The 27,050-nt window shown below is 36.3% G+C and overlaps 2 protein-coding genes across 5 annotated transcripts; one reads left to right on the forward strand and one right to left on the reverse strand.

Annotated features, from left to right (window-relative positions):
• Positions 1-1,038: 1,038 nt before the first annotated feature.
• LOC103721254 (urease accessory protein D) lies at positions 1,039-7,630 on the forward strand. 3 transcript variants are annotated; one of them, XM_039124706.1, is made up of 9 exons: positions 1,039-1,187; positions 1,260-1,325; positions 1,502-1,576; positions 3,074-3,118; positions 3,357-3,424; positions 3,494-3,590; positions 5,906-5,988; positions 7,010-7,178; positions 7,306-7,630. In XM_039124706.1, the coding sequence occupies exons 1-9, from the start codon at positions 1,053-1,055 to the stop codon at positions 7,417-7,419; spliced, it is 852 nt and encodes a 283-aa protein (XP_038980634.1). In that variant the 5' UTR covers positions 1,039-1,052; the 3' UTR covers positions 7,420-7,630. The 3 variants fall into 3 exon arrangements, with proteins under 3 accessions (XP_038980634.1, XP_038980628.1, XP_038980640.1); XM_039124700.1 differs by having other exon boundaries at positions 3,357-3,590; XM_039124712.1 differs by lacking the exon at positions 1,502-1,576 and having other exon boundaries at positions 3,357-3,590.
• A 1,294-nt stretch (positions 7,631-8,924) lies between these two features.
• LOC103721250 (UDP-N-acetylglucosamine diphosphorylase 1) lies at positions 8,925-26,792 on the reverse strand. Of its 2 annotated transcripts, XM_008811374.4 has the most exons (15): positions 26,566-26,792; positions 25,979-26,033; positions 25,722-25,873; positions 22,997-23,036; positions 21,594-21,683; positions 21,404-21,519; positions 21,261-21,335; positions 18,923-18,962; positions 18,743-18,825; positions 18,588-18,665; positions 17,584-17,727; positions 14,515-14,582; positions 9,785-9,899; positions 9,431-9,587; positions 8,925-9,250 (listed from the first exon to the last, which is right to left on the reverse strand). In XM_008811374.4, exons 1-15 carry the CDS (start codon positions 26,731-26,733, stop codon positions 9,153-9,155), a joined length of 1,479 nt encoding a protein of 492 aa, XP_008809596.2. In that variant the 5' UTR covers positions 26,734-26,792; the 3' UTR covers positions 8,925-9,152. The 2 variants fall into 2 exon arrangements, with proteins under 2 accessions (XP_008809596.2, XP_026665886.2); XM_026810085.2 differs by lacking the exon at positions 17,584-17,727.
• Between the last annotated feature and the right edge of the window lie 258 nt (positions 26,793-27,050).

Raw genomic sequence — 27,050 nt, forward strand, 5'->3', positions numbered from 1 at the left:
CGATCAACGGGTCGCCGAGTTCTTCGAGGGGATTGATGCGAGGGAGAGGGCTCTAAACTTTGAATTATTTACCCCATCTGCCATCCATTTCGATTTCAAATCACCCATGCAGTGCGACTTTTTTTTTTGCTTGAACGGGTTAATCATACAATGCGTGTACGAATACACCCAATAAAGTCAGAAAATACAAGCTCACGAAGTACCCGAGGCAACTCCCCCTCTTCTGACCATAGGGTACTCTCTGAATGGTTGGCCACATAAGCAGCCACCTAATCGGCAGCCCCGTTGGCCTCTCTAAATATATGCTTGGCCTGAAAAGCCCCACTATCCTTCATCATCATCCAGATGTCCTGGAGCAAATGGTGGTCTGATATTGCATCTCTCGGACCCTCTTAGATTCAACTGATCACTGTGGCCAAGTTGCCCTCTAGGATAACCGAATTAGCCTATAGTACTCGTCTCGTATGTCGAAGGCCTGCCCAGGCAGCCGTCAACTTTGCTCCGGAGATCGAAATGTCGAATAATTAGCAGCCGCCCGATACCACCACCCTAGAGTATGGATCTCGTATGACAAAACCCGTACCTCCCCTCATGCCTCCGTCCAAAATAGATCCGGAAGTTGATCTTGAGGAAACTCGGAAGTGGGGGCTCCCAGGTGAAGAACACCATCTGAGAGACTGTCTGAGCAGAAAGGGAACTCCAGGTATTCCGAGCTATCAAAGGTCCATCAGAAAGGAAAGTGTGACTGATCTATGCTGCGTGCACCCGGACGTGCTCCGCCACAAACCTCGATGACAGTCTACGCCCACCAAAAATACGAGCGTTTTTTGCTAATCAAATCTAATATATTGTGCAAGTTGCTCAAACGGCCTCCTTAGCGTCAGTGCGACTTCTTTACTTGCACTAGCCACGCACATCACCGGTTAAAACCGGTTACCGTCCACCCTTGATTAGACGGAGCAAAATGACAAAAAAACCCCTGTAGGGGTGTTTTCGTAATTTTAGCTAATTAATAAAACCAACTCCCTCGCCCGGAGGAAAAGGCCGATTACATGTCAGGGAAGGGGGGAGAGAGAGGAGAGAGAAAGATGGAGACCGGGATAGCGGCGGTCGAGAAGGTCGGCGGCAGGTCAACGGTCACCCGCTGCTTCTCCAAATACCCTCTCAAGCTCATCGTCCCCAACAAGGTAAAACCCTCGCCGTCCATCATCCCCTCCCACCCCCAATACCGCCGTCCATCTCACCGCCCTTCTTCTCAGGTCGGCTCCTCCAAAACCGACGCCGTTTGGATCTACACTCTCTCCTACGGCGGCGGTATCGTCTCGGTCGGTACTCCAAGCCGTTTCTCCGCTTTCTTGATTATTTATCTAAACTCTATAAATATAAATATAGTTTTTTATCTCTAAATTCGAATTCTTTTATCTATCTATCTATCTATCTATCTATCTATCTATCTATATATATATATATATATATATATATATATATATATTGGTTTCAGGGAGATCGAATTTCTTTGAGCATAGGTGTCGGTGATGGCTGCACTGCAGCGGTGACAACTCAGGCTTCTACCAAGGTCTGATGTTAAGTAGTTTTCTTTCCATATATTGTTTCAGCTGAATAGATTTTAAAAAAAAAGCCCCAAGGCTTGGATCATTCGTTGCTGAATACTACTCAAGATATTGTCACGTTGCATAGATATTTATTAGGATTTTCAATCAAGTACAATTCAAAATAGAGAGAAATTTGATTTTTGAGCCCCCTTGTCATTCGAGCTTGCTAATATTTTTTGAATTTTTAATTTAATATGGTCAAGCCTCGATGTCTCTAGGGAAGTAGCTTCTTGATTGCCATAATTTTATGGGTTTTTTGAATAAATGTGTTTTAGAGGATGAGCCTTGACACGATGGTAAGATTATTCTGTTATGACTTGGACATCACAAGTTTGAAACACGAGTTTGAAACACGGAAACAGTCTATCTGCGTCTGGGGGTAAGGTTTTGTACATCTAGATCTCACCATATCTTACAATGGTAGGAGTCTCCTGCACTAGGTTGCCATTTTTTTTTCTTTGAATATGTATGTTTATCTTTGTCAAGATCATTCTATGTGTACCGGCTTTACAACCTGGTAGGTCCTTGTTATCTTACATCAAAGATTCCGCATGAAAGGAAGGTCTCCTTTTTGCCAACTCAAATTTTAGCTCCTTTCTTGCCTAAAAATGCATTGACTAGGAACTGAGTGCCTTTTAGATAGTTGATGCCAAATCGAGGGCCTAAATCATAAACATCCTCAAACTTTCATGGATCATATCTTAAACCGTAAAGCCGACTCCATATTAATAGGGCAAGGTTATTTGGTAAGTTCTGGTGTATAATAACTGCATCACACTAAAGGGCATGTCTCCACTCCTTTTGGATCTACTTGAGGCATACTTCTTTTTTTTATGATAAAACCATGTTGATACAAGTAACCACTTAAAGTTATACATTCATAATCAATCAGTCAAGACTAAAGCTTCATTTTAATATGTACATGCCGTATGATATAATAAACAATACCTTATCTTTAATAATAAAGACCAAATCATTAGGCATTAGCATATAGAATGCACAACATACCTACTATTGACATTTCATAAGTCTGAAGTAAGTGTACTAGCTGTGCTTCATGACGATGCATATGTTAGAATTTTCCAAAATTCATGTTAATATTCTTAAAAAAGTCTCAAAAGAAATCTTATCCTATATGTAGGTTTGAAATATTGGATCAACTATTGGATGAGAGAAAAACATCCATATGACACCGCTAAGTTTAAAAATAAGCAATAGCAGTGTTAATAAAGCATCAGAAATCGATCATGTTATTTTTGTCTCTCTGATTTTTTGTTGTCTCCTGTGCTTGCTTTTATCCTTGGGCTTGTTGTAACATGCAGTTAGAAGATTAGGCATTCTTCACTGCTTAAAATTGATTTCCTGACTGCTTGTCAATGACTTCCGCTTCATGAACATAATTTACTGATGTCTAACTATCCCTCCTAAGGATATCTCTTTAAATTTTTATTCCTATGCAGGTATATAAGTCTGTGGATTCAAAGTGCTCTGAGCAAGTATTAGAGGTATTGTTGTTCCTGGAAATGTAGACTCTAAAAAAAATGTTTCTTGTCATAGGTTTCTTAGCATACTTATCTTTTTTAATCTCGTTCATATGAATGCCAAGAATAGGAAACAAAGAAATGACTTAATTGCATGTAACAAAATTTATTATCAGAGTTCACCTTCAACATTTCAATTAGTCATTCCTTTTTCCTAAATAACAGTTCTAAGTCACAATTATAAATTTGTTCTGTGCAGTAGGCTAGAATTGGAAGAAATGCGCTTCTGGCAGTTATTCCAGATCCTGTGACCTGTTTCTCAACTGCTAGGTATTCCCAGAAGCAAGTATTCAGAGTCTTTTCTGATTCAAATTTGGTCATTGTTGATTGGATAACCAGTGGTCGTCATGAAAGTGGAGAAAAATGGGAGTTCGAGCTCTACAGGAGTACCAATCAGATTTTCTTAGAAGAAGACCAGCCATTATTTCTTGATTCGGTAATTCTTTTTTACCATGCACTATGATGTTATTAACTCAATTCTTTCATCCTTGTTAATTTATTCCATGGAGCACCCACAGACTTCTTGACTATGGCCCATTCTAAATACAACTTTTTATACCAATTAAGTAAATACTCAACCATCATGAGTGTAGAGGGTGAAAGTGTTACTTATGTGATTTCTCACCAGAATTGTATATTCTTGCCTTTTTCATGCATACCCACACGTTACCTGTGTCATTATATTATTATTTCAAATCATATGATGGAGGACCTGTTTATATTTGGCCATTGCCAAAAAAAATAGAGTTGTTGCATTCTTGCAATGGTACAACACTTGCTTCTCAAGATAGAATACTAAAACAACTCAATGAGCTTATGCACGAATTACTACACATAGATATTGCTTATATCAAGTATATCAAGGTGTGATTTTGTTCACAAATTTAAAATAAACTGAAAGCACCAATCTGCTTCTAATCAAATTTATTTAGATGCCGAAATTAGTTAGTTAATTTAAGATGTAAGAAGGTTCTACTAGTGTACTAGTATCATTGGATGCATTGGTAAGTTTCTCTTTTACTGGAAGTTGCCATGGCCAGAAATCAGAAACTACTTTGTAGAGTGTTGAGGTGAGGTTGAGAATTAGTCATAACAATCTGCTTAGTCCTTCCTTAGAATCTTGGCTTAAGCTTTTGCTTCATAGCTGATAGTAATTGTTATGCAAATTTTAGTTCGTAGTGTTTATAACATTTTCACAATAAGAATGAACATGAACATTTGGTACACTAATCATATTTATGGCTATGCTTCAGTGCAGAGTGACTTTTTGAGGATAATTTATCATTGTACTGTACCATCCAACTCAGTTTTGAAAATTTGATAATTATTTTGATAAATAAATTAAATGCCTTCTGTTAAATAATTATTGGCAGCAACATAGGAACCTGAATGGTATTTTTGAAAAAGGACATTCTTAAGATTTTAATGCTTAAAGGAAGTTTTCAGCAAAATAATCTGATATTATCTTCTAGAGAATAAGAATTGTTGGCCCCTGTGATAGATATTCTATTATTTTCCAACCAATTGGCTTGTCACTTACCATATGGAATTCTTTGAAAATTTGGACTCTATATGAAATGGTGTTTATCCATATTTTGTATCTTACAGATGACTATATGTTTGTATATGATAACTCATAAGATATGTGAGGGGCCATAGCCTTCTGTAAGTGTATATTTGGACCATTCACCTTTCATTGCAACATTCCAACTCTTGCCTTATTAAGTTGCATGACTTGAGAATTACGAGGCAATTTCTTTGGCTCATTAAGGATAGCTTCAAATGCTTTTTGTTTCAGATGGACCACACCAGCACCAGTACTAATCAGACAATGTGATTTCAGCAAATTTGTGATGAACACATGTTGCTGCATGGATAATTTGTCTTTAACACCTTAAATTCAACTTGTCATCACATTCTTTGCCACTGATCCTTTTTAACACCTTGATTTTGACTTGAGAATTACAGGGCAATTTCTTTGGCTCATTAAGTATAGCTTCAAATGATTTTGTTTCAGACGGACCGCACCAGTTTCAGTACTAATTAGATAATGTGATTTCAGCAATTATGTGATGGCACATGTTGCTGCATAGATAATTTGGCTTTAACACCTTAAATTCAACTTTGGCATCACATTCTTTACTACCGATCCTTTTAACACCTTGATTTTGACTCTGGCATCATATTATTTACTGTATTATGGTCACAGCAAGGCTATCCAAATACCAAAGAATCAGGTTTTAAAGTGCATATCTTGATTGACCTTTACATTGTTCAGTATTATGCTTCTCTATGTCTAGTATATCACAAATCAAGATTTCTTCATGACGACTCATTCTGCCTTCCATTGTAGATGTGTCAATCGGGCAAATAGTCCTTCGTGAGTTTAAGTTGGAGACAAGTTTTAGAAATTTGGTTTGTATAATTATTTATAACTATGTTTTGCCTGCATATTCATCAATATGTACAACGATTTTCATGTCATATTGTGATGGGATGTGTTTCTTGGCTTTAGCCCCCATCTTGTATTGTTCCATCATTTCAAAAATCCAGCAGTTGCTTCTGTAACTACAACAGTTGAACAACTTTATGAGCTTATATGCAAACCCTTGGACATAAATAATGTTCATGCTAAGTATACGATGAGAGGCATTAAGTTCATCTCGCTAAGAAAATAATATGCACATTTCTGTTTCAAATAATTTTTCTTTGGATTTGAAAATTGGTTACTCGTATTATGTGTATGAGCAGGTTCTACTGGAACAAGCATCTACTTGCAGTATTGCTGAACGCATGCAGGAATACCATGTTATTGCAATGGTCATAATCTTGGGGTAAGTTTAGGCATCAAATTTTTACCGACTTTTGCCTCACTGTATATCTGTTTTCACATGTGTTTCACAGTCAGACAGTAAACAGAGGGAGTCTGGGGGCATGTATACTGATGGCTTAGAATTTTGGAGTTTTTCTCTTTCTTGTTAATGGATAAACCCAGATTGTCCTATAACCCATGACCATAACCATCCAATTTCATCCCCACTATCTGGGGTCAGCTTGTTGAATCCTCATTCGCCAAGCATTCAATTTAGTGCCACCTTAGATGTTATTTCAAATTAATATTTTCTCACAACCTCTATCTACATTACCTTTGGTCTTTGCCTCCTTTTCATGCATCCTTCAACACAAGTTAAAGTGCCACTCCTTACAAGAGCCCCTTTGGATCTTTGGCTATGCAGCCATCTCCTTGGTCTATTCTCCATCACTTTGCCCCTTAATTTAATACAACTTCTTTAGCTCCTCTTATCTATAAATTTCTCAATTTCTCCTTTCAAGTTTTATCACACATTCATCTTGACATTCTTATTTCTACTGTACCAGACATGAACCTATGTTGTCATATTCTACTCCAAGTTCAACCATGTTCATTATTTACCAAATCTTCTTTTCAAAAGAAAAGGAGACAAGAAAAAGAGAAGAATGCTATTAAATATGAGAGCTCCAAGTTGAATGGTGCTGTTATTCCTAGATGCACTATTTTTTCTCGTTATTATTGCTGAATATAATTCAGTGAATAACAGAAATTATTAGTTTTATGCAATGAAATTTGTCTATTTTTGTGTAAATTATGTATTTCAAAAATTATATTATAACTAGATTCGCTATTATTTACAACTAAATAGAATTTGAATACGTAAAGTTCTCTTTTTGTTTTTTCATTAAACTGTTCAACTCTATTTCAGATACTAGTTCCTCTAATTTTATCCTTGAAACTACTATCTCTGAGCGATACATTCAATTCAATGTAATAATCAACTGTCAAATGGAAATAAATTATTTTCTGCTGTGCACTTCTAGACCCATGTTAAAGCATGTTCAAAATCAAGTTCAAGATGAAGTGAAGAAGATGATGTCCAGACATTTCCGTGTTCCCACCCCCACTGCAGGGCATTATATGAGATCAGAGTCACAAAGTGGCCCAACCAGACCAGCCTTAGTTGCTTCTTGCAGTGCCTTTGGTCCTCAGGTATTGCACTCTTACAAGGCCTTTTTGATCTGCAGCATGTTAAAGCTATTATTCAAAAGTAAACGTTTTACAATATTCTCCCTTTAAATGTTGGAATATATAAAGCCTTTCGGTTGATGTGCTACAGGCAATTGGGGTTGTAGTTCGAATAGCAGCAGTAACCACTGAGTCAGTTTACATGTTTTTACGGCATCACCTAGCTACCTTGGAGCCATTTCTGGGAGTAATACCATATGGATAATCTAGAAGACAAGGCCTTGGATGATGAAAGTGCAGACATGTTTTTTGAAACCCAAATGTTTTGCTGTTATTTTTCACCAATATCTCTGATTTTCCTTTTCTTTTTTCTTTTTTTTAAATTTCCCCTTTGTAAGCTAGGTTCGTTTGGGATCATTAAATAAAAGACATCATCATTTGAAATAATCAATTCCTGGCCTCATTATTATCTTAAAGTATCTTTTCTGGAAGTAAACACGGATTGGAGCAAGGTGCCATCTTTTCTGGGGTTAGACTTGGTTTCCTGCTTAATTAGTGATATGCTCCTGCAATTATTTTGTATCAGCAGAGTAGCATCCAGGTGACAACTTGGCATATATGTCTTACAAGGTGCACTTAAATGGGGGTAATTTGACTCCCATCATATTATTTAAAGGTCATCACTGCCTGCTATGGATTGGCATATGTTCGCTGCTCTGGTTTGTCATTTTCAGCAAATCACCAAACTCTTTAACTATAATCTTCAGGATTTCTTTCTGCCTGAGTCTCAGATGGAAAAGCTGATTGATCACACCTTAGTTTGGTCTGGGTTAATTTATTTGACTAATAATCTCTTCCTTGAAAAAGAGTTAACCTGGGAAATATATACTTTGGTTCCTTCACAGGTTGTGGTTAAGCATGATGTTGCATCTCCATTAATGAACTACCTATAGCCTACAGTTGTTCTTTATGTCCTTCGAGTAGCTTCAGCCTTCGTGTAATTTGCGTCTCCATGCCCTCTTTCAACCAGAAGGTCTTGAAGTTATGCCTTCAAGGATCTTCTTATGTACTTATATTTCACAGGAGCTGTGCAGCATACCTTGCTCTTGGATATTTTTACTTTGAGGAAGACTTCACATAATGTTTCTTGGTTAGTTGCATTTATGCGAACTTCACAAGAGTTTCTAACCTTAATATAGCAAAAACAAATCAGGAATGGTGAATTTAGTAAAGAGGCAATGACCAGCTTCACCCAAAGCATATGATGTTACATTTTTAATGTACGAAATGCCATAATTATATAAATAATATCATGTGAAGCTATCATATATCCATGCTGCCTTTAAGGACATTAAATTTAGTAGCAAGCACCTGGTGCAACTGGAACAAGGACTTGGCGACTGACAATGGAGACTTCAGTAGCCTGAAACCTCCCCCTGTGGCCATGCTGCATTTTTAGGCATAATCTGACAAATATCAAGCATTGGATGTCCACATGTTTAATTTTACCAGGTAAAAGTCAAGGAGTAATTGAAAATTCAAGTAACTTCTGGTCTCTGTTTGACCATGATTGTGATGCTATAGGCTCTCTGTTAATGTCAGTCTTTCCACAAACCAAGTCGGCATTGTGATCAACCAAATTGCAAACTACTAATGTGCTAGTGAAATGAAATGATATAGAATCAAAATAAGTGAGTAACAAAAATTAGTGAATTAATATGGGCTACTGATTCCTCTCGCTGCATAGTATATTGCACACTGAAACAGATATGCTAAAACTTGATTTTAACGATTATCAACAAATGAAGAAACTCTTGATATACCAGGAAACTTTGAACAGCAAAACTGGATAAGCAATAAGAATTACACACCTCATTATAACTCATTATGGATCTTATTGTGTTGTACAAAAACTTTTAAGTTAACTTCATAGATAATCCAATGTTTGTATTACTGGAGAAGGCTGGCAACTCAAAAATTGGCTGCTAGTTACTCCACCTAGAATGCAATCTCACATGGTGCATGAAACGTTCTTCCACGGCACATAGCTTCAAGGTTCTCTCCAGCATACGAACATAGAGGCGAGATTTCCACACCTGAGAAAGGTATTTATCAAATTGCTGGACTATGTTTTTGTTAAATTTGCTAAGAAACCAATGTGGCACTAGTCAATGGTAGAATATGCTTGTTTCAATGTCTTAAGGCATCAACCACAACATTAGTATTATAAATAGTAAGTATGACGGAGTAACAATAATAAAAGAGAGGAAGATTACCAGTTAAATACAATGGCACCGAATGTGTTAAGAAGCCACCAGCAGCAACCACCCAACGGCTGTGGAGGCGCAGAAGCATCAGTCGAGCACTATCAGGAGTGTCATGACTTGCCCCATTAGCATTCTTAACTGGTGCAAATTCATCCTCACGCAAGACCTGTTTTCAAAAGCAATATAGGGTGAGAAAAGATCCCAACTCACATGATCGTTCTTCCCTTCCCCTCTTCCTGTCTTCTCCAGATATTGATTAAAGCAGCAATAACAAGTCATGATGCATGACAGCCATGCTAATTCCCTGTGGAAATAAAATCTCTCTGAGAGTAAGCGCAAAAAACGAATGTATAGAACACCAACCTCAAATAGCGCCGTTGATGGAGCATATGCAAACGCATCAAATATAAACTGTTCAAGCTTCAAACCCATGGTATGTCCATGAATAGAAGGAATCTTCTTTTCAGCTAGGTGGTAACTGCATTCACAAGACATTCCCGATATATCAGACGCATATTACATGAAAAAAATGCAGTGATATGTTGGTAGAATAAGTTCATATTATCATCTTAACAAGAAGTTATCTGATAGGGGCTAACAATTTCAGAAACATAGAATGTTAGAAAGAATAAGTAGTGACTGAATTTGGACACTATACCCCCCTGAGAATAGCATGGTACAACCATGTGTCTACCAGTTATCAGTTCGGGGATAAAAGTAAAAAGAGTGCTATAGCTTTACAAATTGGTGGCAGTATTTAGAAAGGGAAAAAAATGTCAGAATGTATTTGCTACATGTCAAAGTTGGTCCACCAGACACCTCCCATCCATATAAAAAAAAAACAGATAGTTATTCAAGTCCAAGCTACAAAAGCACGACAAATAAGATTCCTATTCTCCGCATCTACGCAAATAAGACCTCCACATTGGCTACTGAAAGGGGAAAACATGGTTGAACAATGCTTCAACAAGGTTGACAACGATAACACATGCAGAAGAAGCTCTTCTTGTAATTAGCTAGAGATTAAGTTTATTATACAAAATTTACCTTTTAAAGAACAAAGCTTTTACCATGTAAGGAAGACGATTAAAAGTAGCATTGAAATAGAGATGTTTATTTTGAAGATCCATGCTCAGACTCACACATATGACTTCCTTATGACATTGATAAGTTATGTAAAATGGTACTAGTGCCCACTCAACAAGCATGAGATTGAAAAGGTCAAAGGGATGTGACACACCCAAACTGATCTAAACCATTACATGTGATTATTCATATTAAAATTTAAAACTGTGATAGTTATGAAACATATAGCCGCAAACATAGTGATAAGCTTGCCTCTTGGTTTAACAAGGGCATTGTTGGAAAACGGCAAGCCACACTAACTTATCTGTCAGATCTCGTGTATAACATATCTTCTATTCTGCCCGTGTAAGTGCGTCCACATGAGCAGCGAGAATGCACAGACATTAGACATTTCCTAGTGCCATTTTTCAGATCAATATTACAATGTTGCACCTGACAATGTCATACAGAGCAGGCTTTGGAGATATCCAGTGGCACCCCATGCCAATTCCACCATTACAATATATAATCAGATCTATCATGGTCATGCTTTGCATGAAGCTAGTTAGCATTTGGCAACGTTTGTTGGCTGATAAAATCTTGGCTGCTAAAATCGTATATTAAGAATGGATGCCCCAGTTATGATGGCTCCATTAAAAATAGAAACAGCGCTCAAAATGATCTCTTCTGTTGTTGTCTAGAGTATTTGTTGTGGGCTCAGCAAAAAAATTTGAGGTCTTTTTCCAGCTTCTCACAAATCATAAGAAAATGCTAGTAATCTAAGATTACCTTCTGCAAGTAGATTCAAGGGCAAACCAGATCAGTATCACCATTCAACAACAACATAAAGATTATCCCACCATCAAAGAATTATAACATTTTATCTTAATTATGAAATCTTGAACAGTTTCGTCTAGAATCAACCTGAGGGACCTTTATTTTATAAGATTTTCCAAGTTGATCCAAGATCCACATGCAGAAAAAATTAGACCACAAGATATTTTTTATTGCAACTTGGTTCTCTAAATTGAACCCAAATCGATTAGAATAATATTAGAAGATAGTGTCCTTCAGAGAATAGAGGAATCTCATGGAATTTTCACAGGTTAATCCTAAAATATTATTCGTTGTCTCTTGAGATACCATGTACTATTTTATTACACTTCTGAGCTATGGTCCAGTTATGGTCAAATTGATGCCTTGCAACCAGCATGCAATTTGCAAGGGTTTAGTTACCAGTCACAATTATATACATTATTTAGGCCATTTTCCACTTCAATACTTAGAGAACCATATTCTGGGTGCTAATGGCATAACTGGAAAAGTATAAAGTAAAGAATTATTGATTAGTCCATCAACTCTAGCTTAGTCTTTATGGAAATAGTGTCAAGAGATGGTGAACTTTGGATGATATGTCTATGAGCAATGTACAAATCTACCAATCCATTTCTTTCTTTCTTTTTTTCTTGTTTGGTGTTGGAGAGGTGGGGGGGTGAGGGGGTTGGGAGGAGTAATAATTGGGTCAAGGAATTTGAAATGTTGAAGAGGAAACATAAACTTATGTGGCATGATAAATGAGAATTAATTAGTCCATCAAACCTAGCTTAGTCTTTATGGAAATAGTATTAACTATTAAGCAACCATGAACAACTTGGGATAATATGGTTATAAGCGATGTGCATATCTACCAGTAAGAGGTAGATAATCCATTTCTTTCTTTCTTTCTTTCTTTCTTTCTTTCTTTCTTTTGTTTTCCTTGTTTTTTTTGGGTGGGTGGGGGGGTAGGCGGGGGAGGAGTAATAACTAGGTCAAGTTTGACATGTTGAAGGGGAACATCAACTTATATGGAATGATAAATGAGGATATGAAAAGGGACAGACATCCTGAAGGCTAGCAAGCTAGATAATAATAAGAGAAGGTTCGTGAAAATGATTGCAACTCATAATTGCACCTGCCACTAGCATTTGTATCTTCCAATAGAGGATTTTGAGCCTCATTATATCATTATATCACTGAGAGTCTACAAATATCATTTAGATTCTTACTTTATCTGCGCTTTAGATGCCAAATTTATATGTTTTCATCTTGAAGTTTGATCCTTTGATTTCAGCATTGCTGGTTTCACTATTTCTAGCTATACTTGTGTCTCTGTCTATTTTGCTATTTTTGAGGCCAGTGAGTATTTGAAACTTGGTCAATTTGGAATTCTGTACCTCTCAAGCTTCAGCTTTACTGCCTGTTAAGTGAATCTATCACTAATAGATTTTTAATGATCAAACTAACACTAATAGTGCTGGATAATCCTACCGTACATGCCTATTCATGCTAGGCAAAATGTGCCTAAACAAGCACTTCACAAGTACTGCCCTGTAATGGTGAAGCACCTTCTTAAGAGGCTCTATCTGTTTTCTTAGAATAATAAGATGAAATGGAACAAGCATGCAGTGCCTCCAGTTAATTGTTTTGCAGGTAAATTGTAGAAAAACTAGGAAGCTAGAGAAGTAAAAATTAGTCATCTATAATCACCAAAACATAGAAAGCACGAGATGGATCTGAGAGAAGGTTCTGATGATGAAGTCAACAGCTATGAATAGGGAGAAATGGCAAGATGTGATTCTTAAAGTTAATTGTCAAGCCAAAAATTGTTGACTGTCCCCTTTTACTTCTCCATGGGTTCCACAGAAGCTGTCTTTTTTTGAGAAGACACAAAAGCTGAGTCTTAGACCAAGTAGGAAGCTCCTTCACTAAAATCACTAAAACCTCAGATTTTCTTGTCTGCAACACTGAGTCTATCACTAATGAAGAAGTTTGGTACTTCATATCCAAAGTTTCAATATGAACATCATCGCGTTTTATTCATATCTTGGTCTATAAGACACTATACAGTATTTTGGAGAGTAGAATTGATGTTAACATGAGGTTAGTTTGCATGCCCAAAAGTGAAGGAAATATATTAAAGTCCTTGGTGTGCAAAACCTAACTTTGATATGCATAAGCTGTCATCTGCAATGATACATTGAGGTATTTAACTTTAAATAAATTTGATATAAGAGGACATGCCGGGCTTTTCACAAGTACTTCAGCACACTTATGGAGCATTTGTTCAGGAATAAATCAGGCATAATAATTGGATTAGGCCTTATGCCTGCCAAACAGGAAAAAAAGGCATACCCAAGGAATAGTTATTATGGCAAACCTACTTCTGCCAAGGCATAATTTTTCCAAAGCTATCATAAGCTTTTCCCATCATAAGGTTCTCGCTTATGTCTGGTTCCTCTTTTTTATGGACAAAAAACACCCTTAGCCTAGAGTTTTTGGAGGTTGCAGCCACATAAAAATAGGAACAACTTGTAGAATAACTACTCCAATATGCATAAATATTCCTATCACTTTTTCTTATTCCCAAACCAAACACAACTTTCATGATAAGATTTTTCTTCTAATGTCATGCATGGTGTGCTTGACTTCTCATATTGGCTTCAGTATACTCTGATTGTTTTTCCATTATTAGTCAAACCCCATGTATCCGACTAGCCAATGATCTAATATGATTATAGTGATCTGATATTTATGCACCATATGGTTGATCTGATATTCTCCTTTTATGTCACAACACCTTATTTGCTGTCTCGTATATATTGGCTGGACTAGTTGTCATGTACATGTCCGTCGTGCAAAATCTGATGCTGCATTTAAAATTATAGATTTTATAACAGTTTGAAGAAATATAAATCTCAGTACACATATAAATTGGAATATGGTGCAGTATAATCCAGAAATAAAACATACTCATATATATGACTACATAAACTTAAGGTAAGCAATGCTCAATTATTCAAAAAATTAAAATTTTATCTGATTAGAAAGATGAAAATGCAGGGAAAAAATATATATTGAAGCACAGAAGCGATGAAAATGATAAGCAGGCTAGAGAAATGATTAATGCAATAACTAAAAAAGCTGATAATAAAGCTGATTCACTTTAGGTAGATTAACCATGAGAAGAAAGAACATGAAGGATTACTAACATGCAGTCTTTCTCAAGGCCATTTGCTACTTGATTTAGAAAATCCAGCGTGAACATGTGTAAGCATACCTAAAACACATGTGGAAGATATTAGAGTGCAAATACAGCTACTTTCTCAAGAGTGAGAAATAAGAGCATCATGAGAACTCACAATGAAATCCAACAATACAAATAAAACTTGTTTGAACGATTTTTCTGACAAAAAAAGCACACTACCATTGAAGAGATGATTAATAGATGTTTCCAGTAAAAAAAGTCTCAGAAAACTATGATTCTGGCCTCACAAATTAAATCTTATTCTAGCATACGATATTCAAACTTTTTAGTAATAACATTTCACTTCGCGTAGTTCATTTAAAAAATTGTGATGCAACCATGATCCTTAGATTGGAAGTTGTTTCATGGGGCGTCTGAAATGGAGTGAGCTAACTAATATGATTACTGATTAATTTTTTTTGGCTGTAATATTGGTCAGTACAAGCTCCAGTTATATATCTAACAGGGCACAAGCTAGCTGAACTATATGACAGATCTTTTCTCTTCTTGTTTCACATCCCTATTTTTTCATTTGGCATAGCTCAAGGAGGTCTAATGAACAAGCATGGGTTCTAAAAGCAAATCTTATAACAAATATATATGTAACCATTGACATTATCAGGTCTAAATAGAGCACTGACTCAATTCTCAATATCAGCATGAAAATAGCTGAACGAAACAAACAACTTCACAAAAATCTTTCATTATCTTTAAGCATTCGTACAAGATTAAACACAAATATTAATAATATTATGATCTTTTTTTAATGAACATTTGAAATATGATTCTCCTCATGAGAACAAGACAAGTTTTTTGATGATAAATCATAAGCCTCAGTGAACAATATTATCCTGAGGAAACATAGGAACCAAACTCTTCAGTCTGGCTAAATGGAGGTGGCAAAATTGAATTGAGGAAAGGAAAAAAGAAAGCAACAATCTCCTTGTAGCAAAGTAGTCCTACTCAATCAGCCTCTTGTCCTTAAATCCTAGAAATGGACTAGAGTTACTAGCAGACTTGCTATTTGAAAGTACCGTCAGAGGATATTCTGGAATGCATGAATTGATGAATTAGGTAGATTAGCAAAATCAATTAGCACTATCACAATGTGTAAGAGACTTAGACAAACATAATCCATTAAGAATGAGTACACTAGCCAGCCACATGATTTTACTATACCAAGAAACATCAAGAGAATGTTTGGATTTTATCGTAACACCTTGGGCCTTTGCAATTTGCTAGTGTAGAATCCTAATAGCAGATCTAATAGTGCCAACGTAGAATATTAATGCAGACTGCTGTTACTTATGGTTTGAGAAGGCCCCTATATGTAGTAATGGCACTTCTGCTGTGCTAGCCTTGATGATAGCTTCATAAAGAATTATTCTCAGTTTCTATTTATGTTTTTCAAAGCCACTCTCCTAATGATATTTCTATTCCAGTTTATGTTGGGGAGATGACTGTTGTAGATATTATTGCTTATTTGGAGCAGTTCTCCATTGAAAACAGACCTTATGTCCTCAGTTACTTCTTAGGCACCAAAACAAAATTTTCTTTTCTGAGATACTAGTTATTACCTTGAACTGAACTGATTGATTTTGTTATGTTCAAGCAGTCATCATTGATACCCTATAACCATTCATGGTGAGTCGCACCAAGATCATATCACAGCTAGTGGCTGTTTCTTGACTTGACCCTTAATGTCACTCTCCTGCATATTCTCTAATATCAAAGTTCAATTGTTGTTAATTTTTATCTTTTATATTCCTGTTTAAGTTCAAAAGCCAATGTAACTGATTGATGCAGTGATCCTGCCGATGGGAGTTAGTAGTTTCTTTGCCACCCTTCAAGATTTCCATTATATACAGAACAACAATAACTAGAATATTTCTCATTATAAATTGAAGTACTGAGTAACAGCTTGCACCGATGAAGAAGTAGTTCGGCTTCCATGCCTCATCTTCGACACGGATTGCAAGTTTGCTCCTCCATGCTTAGTAATGAAATGCACTGATACCATGATCATGAACATCATGGTTTTCAGGATTTGGTAAAACACATAATGGTTGATTGCTTGTTTATTTAATACCTAACAGATTTCTGTGAAGCAGTGATCATAGCACCACAACAAATTGTTCAAATTCACCAGGTCTTTATTAACTTTGCCCACTTGTACAAATCATCATCACACATCCAAGCAGCTATTGGAATTCTTCATGACAAATCAACTTATTCAAAAACTATTGGTGATTTATAGATCTTTAGCCATCATTACCCCCTGTAACTCACAGAAGCACATTCTTATGATTCATTTATATTTTGTGCATGAAGTTCACAATCATGAGATTTATATCATTTATGATGTTATGTCTGACACAATAAGTGCCTTCAGAGTTCAGAGTAAAGACCTTAAAAGAAAGAGGCAAAAAGAAAATGTTAAAGATGCCATGAACAAATGTCTTCAAATATTAAGCTCTACTATTATAACATTTTTATTGAAAGAAATATAATTCCTATAACAAAAAGACATTGGAAAGAAAGATAGTTCCCATAACAAAAACACTGACATCAAAAATAGTAAAGACTTTTTAATCAACTTTATGTTCGTTACATTTGCAGGTAATTAAATAATGTTCATTTTTTTCCGAAAAACAAGTATTATCAAGAATCAACGAAACAGTGTTGATGTGAAACCATCAATGTAATTATAATTTTACCAAATAATATTGTATATGGTTGAAACTCCACATAACCTTTGAAAATAATGTCATAAGGAAGTGTCATATATAGAAAATCATTAACAGAAAATTTGTTTCAGTAGCTTGTTACAGTGTGAATTTAGTCTTGCCGATTTTTTATTTGCAAATAAAGTACAATTCCAAGTAACAAATAACAAAGTTAATAAAATTAATTTCATTTCACATAAATGCTTTCAATATTTTAACCCAGAAATTCGTTAGAATATGTATGCAGTCAACAAGTGCAACAAACTTTAAGCTGAGATATTAGGTAACTGAAGGGCATAGTAATTTACGTTACTCCAACAAAAGCGAAGGCGCCCTGTGGTCTGATTGATCTCAGAAGCCATTGATGGATCCATTTCACTATATTCAATCACAGTAAGTGGCCCACCTCTACCCCGTTGGACAAAGACCCCGACATTCTCTTGTGGATAAGCCTGAAAGTCCAAAATTGAAAGGCAAAATCTTAATGTAAAAGCGATATAGAGTCTAGACAGACGGATTGTATGAAAAAATGAAATTAGAGACAACAAGGCAATCTAAACAAGAATATATCAGTAGAATATATTTTGGTGTAGATGCACGATAACCTTTTGGCACAAAGTGATCTACCCCTAGCTGCAGAAAATATCTAACTTCAAACATCAGTTGTCTTGAATCATGCAGCTTGTATCAAGATCAATGAACAATTCAGGTGCACAGTAACATATCTTTACAAATGACTTTCAAATAGCGAATGCACCGCAAATAAGATTTGGAATCAAAGCCAAGATTGTACAACATTATATAAACTTAATATTAATATAAGCTTGACATACTTTTCTCATATTAGTAATTTTTCCAACATGAACCTGGAGTATAACAGGTTGTCTCTCCTATTTCTAAATAAAGTGAACTAAGCATAATCCTGATGATAGTAGCTTCCAGCGAGCACTTACATTGCAAATTCCAATAAACTCTAAATCTAAGTATGGTCTTTCTGAATAATCAATGGAATACCAGCCTTATTCTCATTTATTAGATTGAAGCAATGGTGACAATAACTATGTAGCATGGAGAATTTTCTATGGCTATCGTAGATCAATTTGTTTAATGTTTGGACATCACAACATTAAAAATACGGGTCAAGAAAATAACACTATCAATCAATTACAATGCTTGAACCGCTGCTTTGATAATTGAATGATGGTAGAGAAGTTCAAGGTAAACTCATATTGCAATAATGCAGTTTAGCATGCAAGGGTTACATCGTTAGCAGTCGTTCAACAAGTTACATTTTTCCATATCATTTTTTTACCTTGCGAACAACTTTTGCTGCAGCAGTAACACCTTTGTCAATGAAGTATCCCAAGAATGCTGGATCTGCAACACGGACCTGCCCTCAGGGGTTTAAATTAGTACACTACATAGGAAGGTAGTTGACCGGATTTTTTCAGTACCAGAAGATCTCACCAGAGCATTATCAACTCCATAGACATCCACGTATTTGATACCTCTCATGGCCATGTCTTCCAGTAATCTTGAAGATTTTAAAGCTGAGAAACAATATAAAAAACCAAATGAAGCAAAATAGTTAACACAAAAAGATGGAACTGACAATTTGATAATATTAAGTACAACCCCAAAACATACCAGCATATAGTCCTCCATTTCCATCAGGAGCCTTTGCCACCTGGCTTTACAAAATAAGGATGTTATGGTTTTTCATGTTTTGAGATCTAAGGTAACGGAGTTTGAGAATCACACAAGTCAACTACTAACAACCCCAGTGAAAGAATAGATCAATAGAAAGGGGTGAAACATTGAAAAATAACCAAGCTTTAAAACCCACAAAATATCCAAAGTTGAATGAAAAAACAGAAGAAAAAAAACAGTGAACACAGTCACATTAGCAGCAATGAGAAACTGTTATATTGATGACATCAACATCATTCATATAGGGTGAAATGTGAATGGCATCCAACATGATAGATCCCCAATACCAGAAAACAAAGACAAATTAAGGTACATGAAATCTTTTCAAATCTATAAGCATACATGTATGTAGTGACTATAAAGCAAATTGATCTATTTTAGAACTGAAGAAGCGAGTGATCAGATTTTTATACTAGAGATTTGAAACAGGATAAGTTTGTGAAATTCTAGATAGCAGGATCTAGCAACAAAATGCATGTATATACATGCAAGTTTTGAGTTTATCTTAACAACATTCAAAAGGCCGAGAGGCAACTCCTGTATAGGGATGTTTGGATCAAAGATTGAAGTGCTGGTCGGTGCTATAAAATATCCCTGGTGTGTTCCATTCAAAAAGATTATGGGCATTGTACAATGGTCTATTAGTTAATGTTATACCACACAAACAATCCCGTATCATGACATATTGACCAGGATTGGTAGGTATCTCCTTGATATGCGAGTAGCCAGTCAATCTATAGCAGTACAGGGATGTACACTACTTTCCTCTCTTATACTGTGCTTGATTGTTTGCTGATTCAGAAAAAAAAGTGGAAGAAGAGTTCACAAAGTCAATCCTAAATTATTGAGAGAAAACTTCTTGATTTATGCTGAATTCACAACAACGTGGATTACATTCTTGTTCTTTATTTTATGAGATAATCAGGTTCTGAGAGAAAATATTTCACTATACTTTTGGGCTTGTACCATTCTTTCAAACTAATTACCTGTAAGAAATATTGCCTCTTTTCTTTCTACATCTATAATTCTGTTCAAATCTTGAAGGTTGAACCTTCCATGAACTTAAATTTGACTCGTCAAAGGTAGGTTCCCTCTCTAATAATCAGTCTTGTAGGCTGGGAGCTCCTACACTTGTCTAGTGGCTTTGACCATGACTTGGCAACTAGTAGTACAGCATTGTAAAAATTCCTAACACATAGTTGAAATATTTGTACTATCAACTTAACACCACATTGATGGAACAAGGTTTTCCATTAAAAAATGAACATGCAGATTTAGAAAGGAAATAATCCACAATAAACTTAGCTTATTTCTCATGACATAGAGTAGTCCATTACATCTTGAGCTTCATAGGAAAAATTAATAACTGATATTTAAAGCTCAAGCAACTGTCAAGACAAGATTCATAGATTCTGAAAAAGCAGCTAACGTGGGCAGGAGGCAGGCGTACCACATGTGCATATGGAGTATGGGATACCATATACAGGTGCATAAGTGCTTGATATATCAGATATAAAATAAATAAAGTTCATAAAAATAGATAAAGATTAGTGAAAAAATAGAAATAAATATTTGAACATTTGGAAGATAAGAAACTTATATATGCACTTCCACACTTATTCTGAGAGCCTATTTTGATATAGTATATATTAACTTTGCATATTGCCCCTAAAATTTTGTCAACATTACGTATAACACCTTTTCTTATCCCTATTTACAAACCAACCTTGTTAAAGTTATTTTTGTTGGCCAGACACCCTTCTATTGATTTTTCATTGCCTGCGCTAACCAAAATGCTCGATGAAGTTAACCAGAGGTATGAAATGACTATCTTGGCCTAGATATTCTCAACCAGGGTCTCTCAACCAGAAACCATTACCCCTTTCCCCTTCGAAGGCAAAACCTTTTTTCTATTTAGGGTTTGCCTTATTTGTTGATCCCCGCCAACCACACATCTAGGCCAATGTTTGCTGCTGCCCACCAGGAACCCATGGACCCTATTGAAGCCTCTACCATTGCTTCTCGGCCACATTGCTGTGTCCTTGCGAGAGAAATGGCTTGTGGTTTAGTTATGCACCGGTTGGTTGCAACTTGATCGCCCGAACCCATCCCCCTCCACTTGCTGAGCAAGCAGATAATCTTAATTTGAATTTGGAACCAGAATTCCAAACTTCAAATCGAAATATAAAAAATAAAACAGATACTCTTATTTGAATTTGGAACACAAAATCCAGACTTTAAATAAAAATACAAGAAATAAAAGCTAGAAAAATACCTTGCATGGAGTCTCCATAATAAATCTACCATCTCTAGAAACACAGGGAAGGGTACCTTGTCGGAAAAAGGTGACCTGCAACAAATAATTGTCAGCCTAGAAAATCCAAATTCCAAACTAAAATGATATGTTAGTAAATTAACCTGATCAGCTTCCAAACCAAAATACTTATGGCTCACAAAAAACTTGCGTGTAGCTTCATCAGTAAATGGGCTAGTCATTATGTACCAGTGGATTGGCACGATACCTGCTGAACGTGCTGGCAGCACAGGTATAAGGTTAAGCTAACATATTAATTGTGGTAAAAAAAATATCCAAATAAATATTCCTTACCATCAGTGGACTGAGCCGCAAGCCTTTGGACAGACAAAATTCTCTCAGCTTGAAGCTGAAAAAGTGACTTCCCAGATGGGAGGCCGATATCTGAAGGAAAATATTAAACAATATACATGAGTATTTTGGCACATGGTAGTTGTTAGAATTATAGAAACACAACAGCCAAGATTCTGCAGAAGATCTGTGAGAAATTTTAACAAAGCTGGCAAGCATTTGTCAATCAAAGGATTTTGAGATTGCACACAATTTCCACTAAGGTGATCACTGAGAGAGCATCAACAAACCCCAACATAATGGAAGCAATTCCTGATTGGAAGTAAGTACAAAAGTGATGCCAGTAGGGAATGAGGCTCATCTCCTTGAATGCACTCTTGACTACAAGATCACTCCTCTTGATTCTCTCTCTAGAATGGTTTTGTGCACACATGCCAGTGAGCGAGCAAGGAGGGGGCGAGAGAGAGGGGGGGGGGGGGGGGGGGGGAGAGAGAAGTACATCAACCAAAAGTACAAGTATATTGATTAACCCAAAACAAAGAGAAAAAAAACACTGGTGAATGACAATCTGATCTCAACATTTCACCAGTTGATGAAATCACAACCATTCATTTATTACTCCTTCCTCTTGAAACATTCACACCCATCACAAGTTTCAAGTATGAGATTTTGCTGCTGTAAAATGGGTTCTGCATATGGTGAATATCATAGAAGTTGTCAAACTTATCCTTGTCATATGACTAATCTGCTATTGTTTCTGTTTATTGGGCATCTTTTCAATGTTGTCATGTAAATGGGCCCTGTACAAGAAGCTCAAGGAGCATAGCCGTTTACAGCCAAAAATCAACTTGATGCACTAAATGGAAATTTTCTCAAAATCAAATCTCATCATACAAAAAGTGAAGTGGTAATCTAAGAGTAAAGTTGCTAACTAAGAATTACTGAATCCTAGGATGGATATTCCTTTTGCAAATCATTTTGGCTGCATCCACCAGGATCAGCTTGAACGACAAAGTTTTAATTGACGGAACTGGTTGAACTTTTTGTTTTAAGAAAAAAAGATCTACATATGGCTGATAAAAGACAAGAGGTGATGGACGATTAAGAAGGAAGAAAAGCTGTCACTTTTCACTGTCAGACTTCTCATTCCATATATAATCATCATCATGTACTACAGAAAGATCCTTTTACTAGTGCAATCATGCATAATTACAAATATACCTTATGTAACATTTGTTCTTACAACTAGAGAAGTCCAAACAGAAGCAAAGGTCATAGTCGATATTCATTATTTCTATAGAATGCTACCTTTTAACCATATAAAGACTACAATATTGACGAAAGGAGCAACAAATTAGAAGCAACTAAATAGCAAATCAACTAGCATGGGTAGCTCAACTACTTACTAAAACATCCCTTAGGATCTGAACTTCCAAGACGAGTTCCCTGCATCATTCAACATATAAAAAACCATAAATGCAATACTCATGTGTTCCTGAACAATCTGTAAAAAAAAAAAAAAAACTGTGCACTAAAACTAAATTCAGCAAAGATAAACAATATGGAACAAAGAATTGACAAACTAATCACACAATTACATATAAATAGATAGAAAACTGCTTATGGGTGAATATCAAGCATATTCTAGGAAATAAATAACAATTTAGTGCTACTTACACAGTTCTTGGCCCAAGGTTTTGGAATAACCTAAAACTAGAAAATAAATAACAATTTAGTGCTACTTACATGGTTCTTGGCCCAAGGTTTTGGAACAACCTAAATCTGTTAAGGGAGCTAAACCTGTCAAGTTTAAGATTATCTTGCTATTAGCTGTCATGGGAGCAGTTAATCCAGATATAGCTACAACAGTGAGTTATTTTTGTGAAGAAGCTGTTCTATGTCAAGAAAAGGCAATGTTTGAAAGTTGTCAAGATTCTGGGCATCTGCAGAATAAGACTCTGGAAAAAAATGCATGTGCGATGAGACTTAACTACCAAACGAGTGAAGACACATTTAAGTGTTTTTTCCCCTAGTTACTTTTTGACTATGCCTCCCTCTATTTGTCAAAGAGAGACATAGTATTGGATCTGGAGACTTATGATATACATTGTTTAGGCATGTGCTTGTATGATATGGGAATGGCCTTTCTGGTTTTTGGCATATGTGCATGCAAGACATGATTGGGATTTATGTGATAACTATTGTTAAGCAACATGCAATGACGCGGCCACCCACAAGATATTTAGCACGGGATCCGCATAAAAACTGTAAATGTTGTATGAACTTCATATAGAGTGACCAGCATGCATACACATAAGAAGAAAAAATTTACAAAGTAGCCTGGTTAGAAGAGAGACCAGAGACACACATCAATTTGAACGCATTAAAACTGATACTAGTATGATTTTTGTGAAAGATAGGGATGTCAAAGAAAGAAAGATTATTTCCAAAGTATGCTGAGCGAGACTAGTTCACAAAATCTGTTTAGATTAGTTACTACCAAAGAGTTATCAAGTCTTGTTTCATTACCTAGATACTTCCACTTTGGGAAATTCTAGAGTGCTGGTATTTTTTTCACACTTGGATTTGACATGCCATCGCACAACACTTGCAAGAACTCCAAAAATGAAGTTTCCTACTTAAGTTGGCTTACAACTTGAAAAATGGCAGTCCTTTCTGGACTGTCCTATTAAAAAAAGAGGTCATTGCAATTGATGACACTTGAATTTTCACCAATGTTGGTATTGAGCAATATCAACTAGGTATCTAGGTTGTCATAGTCAAATGTTAACCTATTTATTCTTTTCCTTCTTAATGCTGTCATTACTGTAAGCATGGCTCTGTCAGGAGTTTTGGAGTTTAAAGATTCAGCCACATGGGATATCTCAAGGTAACACAATCAGGTGTTTGGTGTTCCATCATCTTACTTCAAAAACAAAAAGGATTAATGCTCAAAATTGATGTTGTTCGAGAGTTTTGTCATGATTCATAAATGGATGTGAAAGGAAAGGAATAGGAATACAAGAATCAGAAAATAAGGGTGGTTTGCACCAGAGGGAAAGGGCCAGCTTTTCTACACAATCAGACATTACAGAACCACTTCTAATGGGACAAACATCTAAATTGTTCCTGCCTTTCTTCACTTCTTTGCACTGAGGGATATATCAAACATTACTTTTGTCTAGTTATAAAAGAAGTGACAGACAAAAGTCTTACCTCACTCAAAAGCAGGGAGCGAGGCAGGCAAAAGGGAACTTCTCAGGAGCTAATAAAGGTTGTTTTAACTATGCTGTTCTAATTCCAGTCAACGTTAAAAAAGAAAAAAATTCTTCCCTTTGTTAACTTCTTTCCTCTCTTATTTGTCTTTCATGTTTGAGGAAACATCCATGTGGATTGAGTTGAATCTCTACCATAATTTTGGGCAACTCCAAAATGATTTCAAACCTTAAATATTTATCCATCTAAACTAAAATTTTGGACAATATATATTTTAGGATCATCTGCAATATCAACCTATTCTAGTAATGAGCTAAGCTATGGCATTAGGCCCATGACATATGCCAATTACATTGTAGAAAATCATGGAAGAAATAAGGTCAACTTGAGTATAGTTGCACAATAAAGATGTCAAATGATAGAAGGAAAATTGCTATCATACTCATTTATAATACATAAATCATAACATCTTGCCTTTTCCCAACCTTAATATGTAACTGTGATGTGAAAATTGTCGAATCAAAGCTATGAGCCTCACTATGAAATTATAAGAAATGTCGACGGAAAAATGATAAATGGTTTAGAGAAAAGAGGAACAATCTACACATGGTATACATTGACTTAGAGATATACAACAAACAATAATATAGTGGGCATAATGAAACAAAGATACGAACAAATATTACATCAAATTTGTTGATGGGATGTGTGTCATGGTAATGACCAGCATCAAATATAATTATGTAACAACACGTGAATTCCCAATCTAAGCGGACTGGTACCAAAGGTCAGCACTAAGCACAAACAACCGCGATGCAGAAGGAAGCATAAAAGTACTGCCAATACTAACAACTTGGGTTGGAAACGGGAACAAATACTGCAGTAGAAAATAAGTTCGACAAAGTAATGGAATACCTGTCCACCAGACAGAAGGACAACAGCTAACTTTCCTTCTGAAATGGCTTTCAGACCCCTCTTCCACCACCTCTCTCTTTCTTCAGGTGTTCTCTCTTCCACTGTTGAGACACTAGACTCTGGGACAGGCTCACCCGCAGGCAAAGGATGGCCTAAGTTTTTCCAAGTATTCAAAAATCAGAGGAAAGGGACATAAACATGAGATTTATAAAAGAAGGCCTTTGGATGAATTAATTCAAGAAAAAGAAACTACTCACCTTGTGATCCGAGAGAACAACGAATAATTCGATCAACCCTTGGAAGATCCAAGCTCTGTCATCAATGTATTATGAGAATTTAATATTTCACATATGATAAGTCTGCAATTTCACAATGCAGCCAAAATATGTAAAATGCAAACCAAATTCCAATAATTATTATTTCCTTTTCACCAAATCCCATTATCAGCAAAATATAAAAAATTAACCAAACAAGCAAAATAAATCAAACAGACTCGTTACTGCAGCTCAAGACAAACAAACGACAATCTTATCAAAAAGAGAGGAAAAAAATCCCATTTTTATGCTTTATTCTGCAAAGTTACAATGCCAAAGATCTACAATCCAAAATGAGGAGAAGAAATCCATATACCTTCTTAGAAATTAGAAGAAATTAGACAAAAAAAAGGCATGAGCTCATATCTCATCAAATTGTCCAGAAAAAAAAAAAAAAACCAGAAAAACCATTTTTTTCCATATTAAGTTCGTTAAATGGTATAATCGAGAATGGAGGAAGGATAGATCTCGATGAAAAGGATCAAGCACCGAGAAATGAGGGAAACCAGAGGAAGGGGGGGGGGGCTCACCTCGATGTCCTTGACGAGGAGGTCGCGCTCCTCCGGCGAGATCTGGTCCCAGAGGGCGAAAGCGTCCTCCTGGCCGTAGTCCTTGAGCCTCTCCAGCAGCGCCTGCGGCGGAGGCGGCGGCGGCGTTGCAGTCCGCCCCACCTCCGAACCCACCACCATCTCCTTCATTTCTCTCTCGCTGTCGCTCTCGCTCTCCAAAAGAAACAGAGCTACGGAGTAGAGAGAGGCCCCGAGAGAGCCGTGAATTTATACGCACACCGCTGCCCAATCCGATTGTTTGGGTGTTGAGACCATAACAGCAAACTTGCGACTGAGCTACAAAATGTAAGCCAAGTACCTGCCTCTAGGTGGATGGTGGCTGTTCATGACTTTAAGATGGTGGATGGCTGTGATTAGAGGGAAGAGCTGCAAACTGGTAATGATGATCTTTGAGCAAGAATTGTTAGATCTTGCTTGCGTTCGGGAGAACAGATTACTTGTTGCAT

Source organism: Phoenix dactylifera, chromosome 1, assembly GCF_009389715.1.
Source record: "Phoenix dactylifera cultivar Barhee BC4 chromosome 1, palm_55x_up_171113_PBpolish2nd_filt_p, whole genome shotgun sequence".
NCBI classification, from domain to species: Eukaryota; Viridiplantae; Streptophyta; class Magnoliopsida; order Arecales; family Arecaceae; genus Phoenix; species Phoenix dactylifera.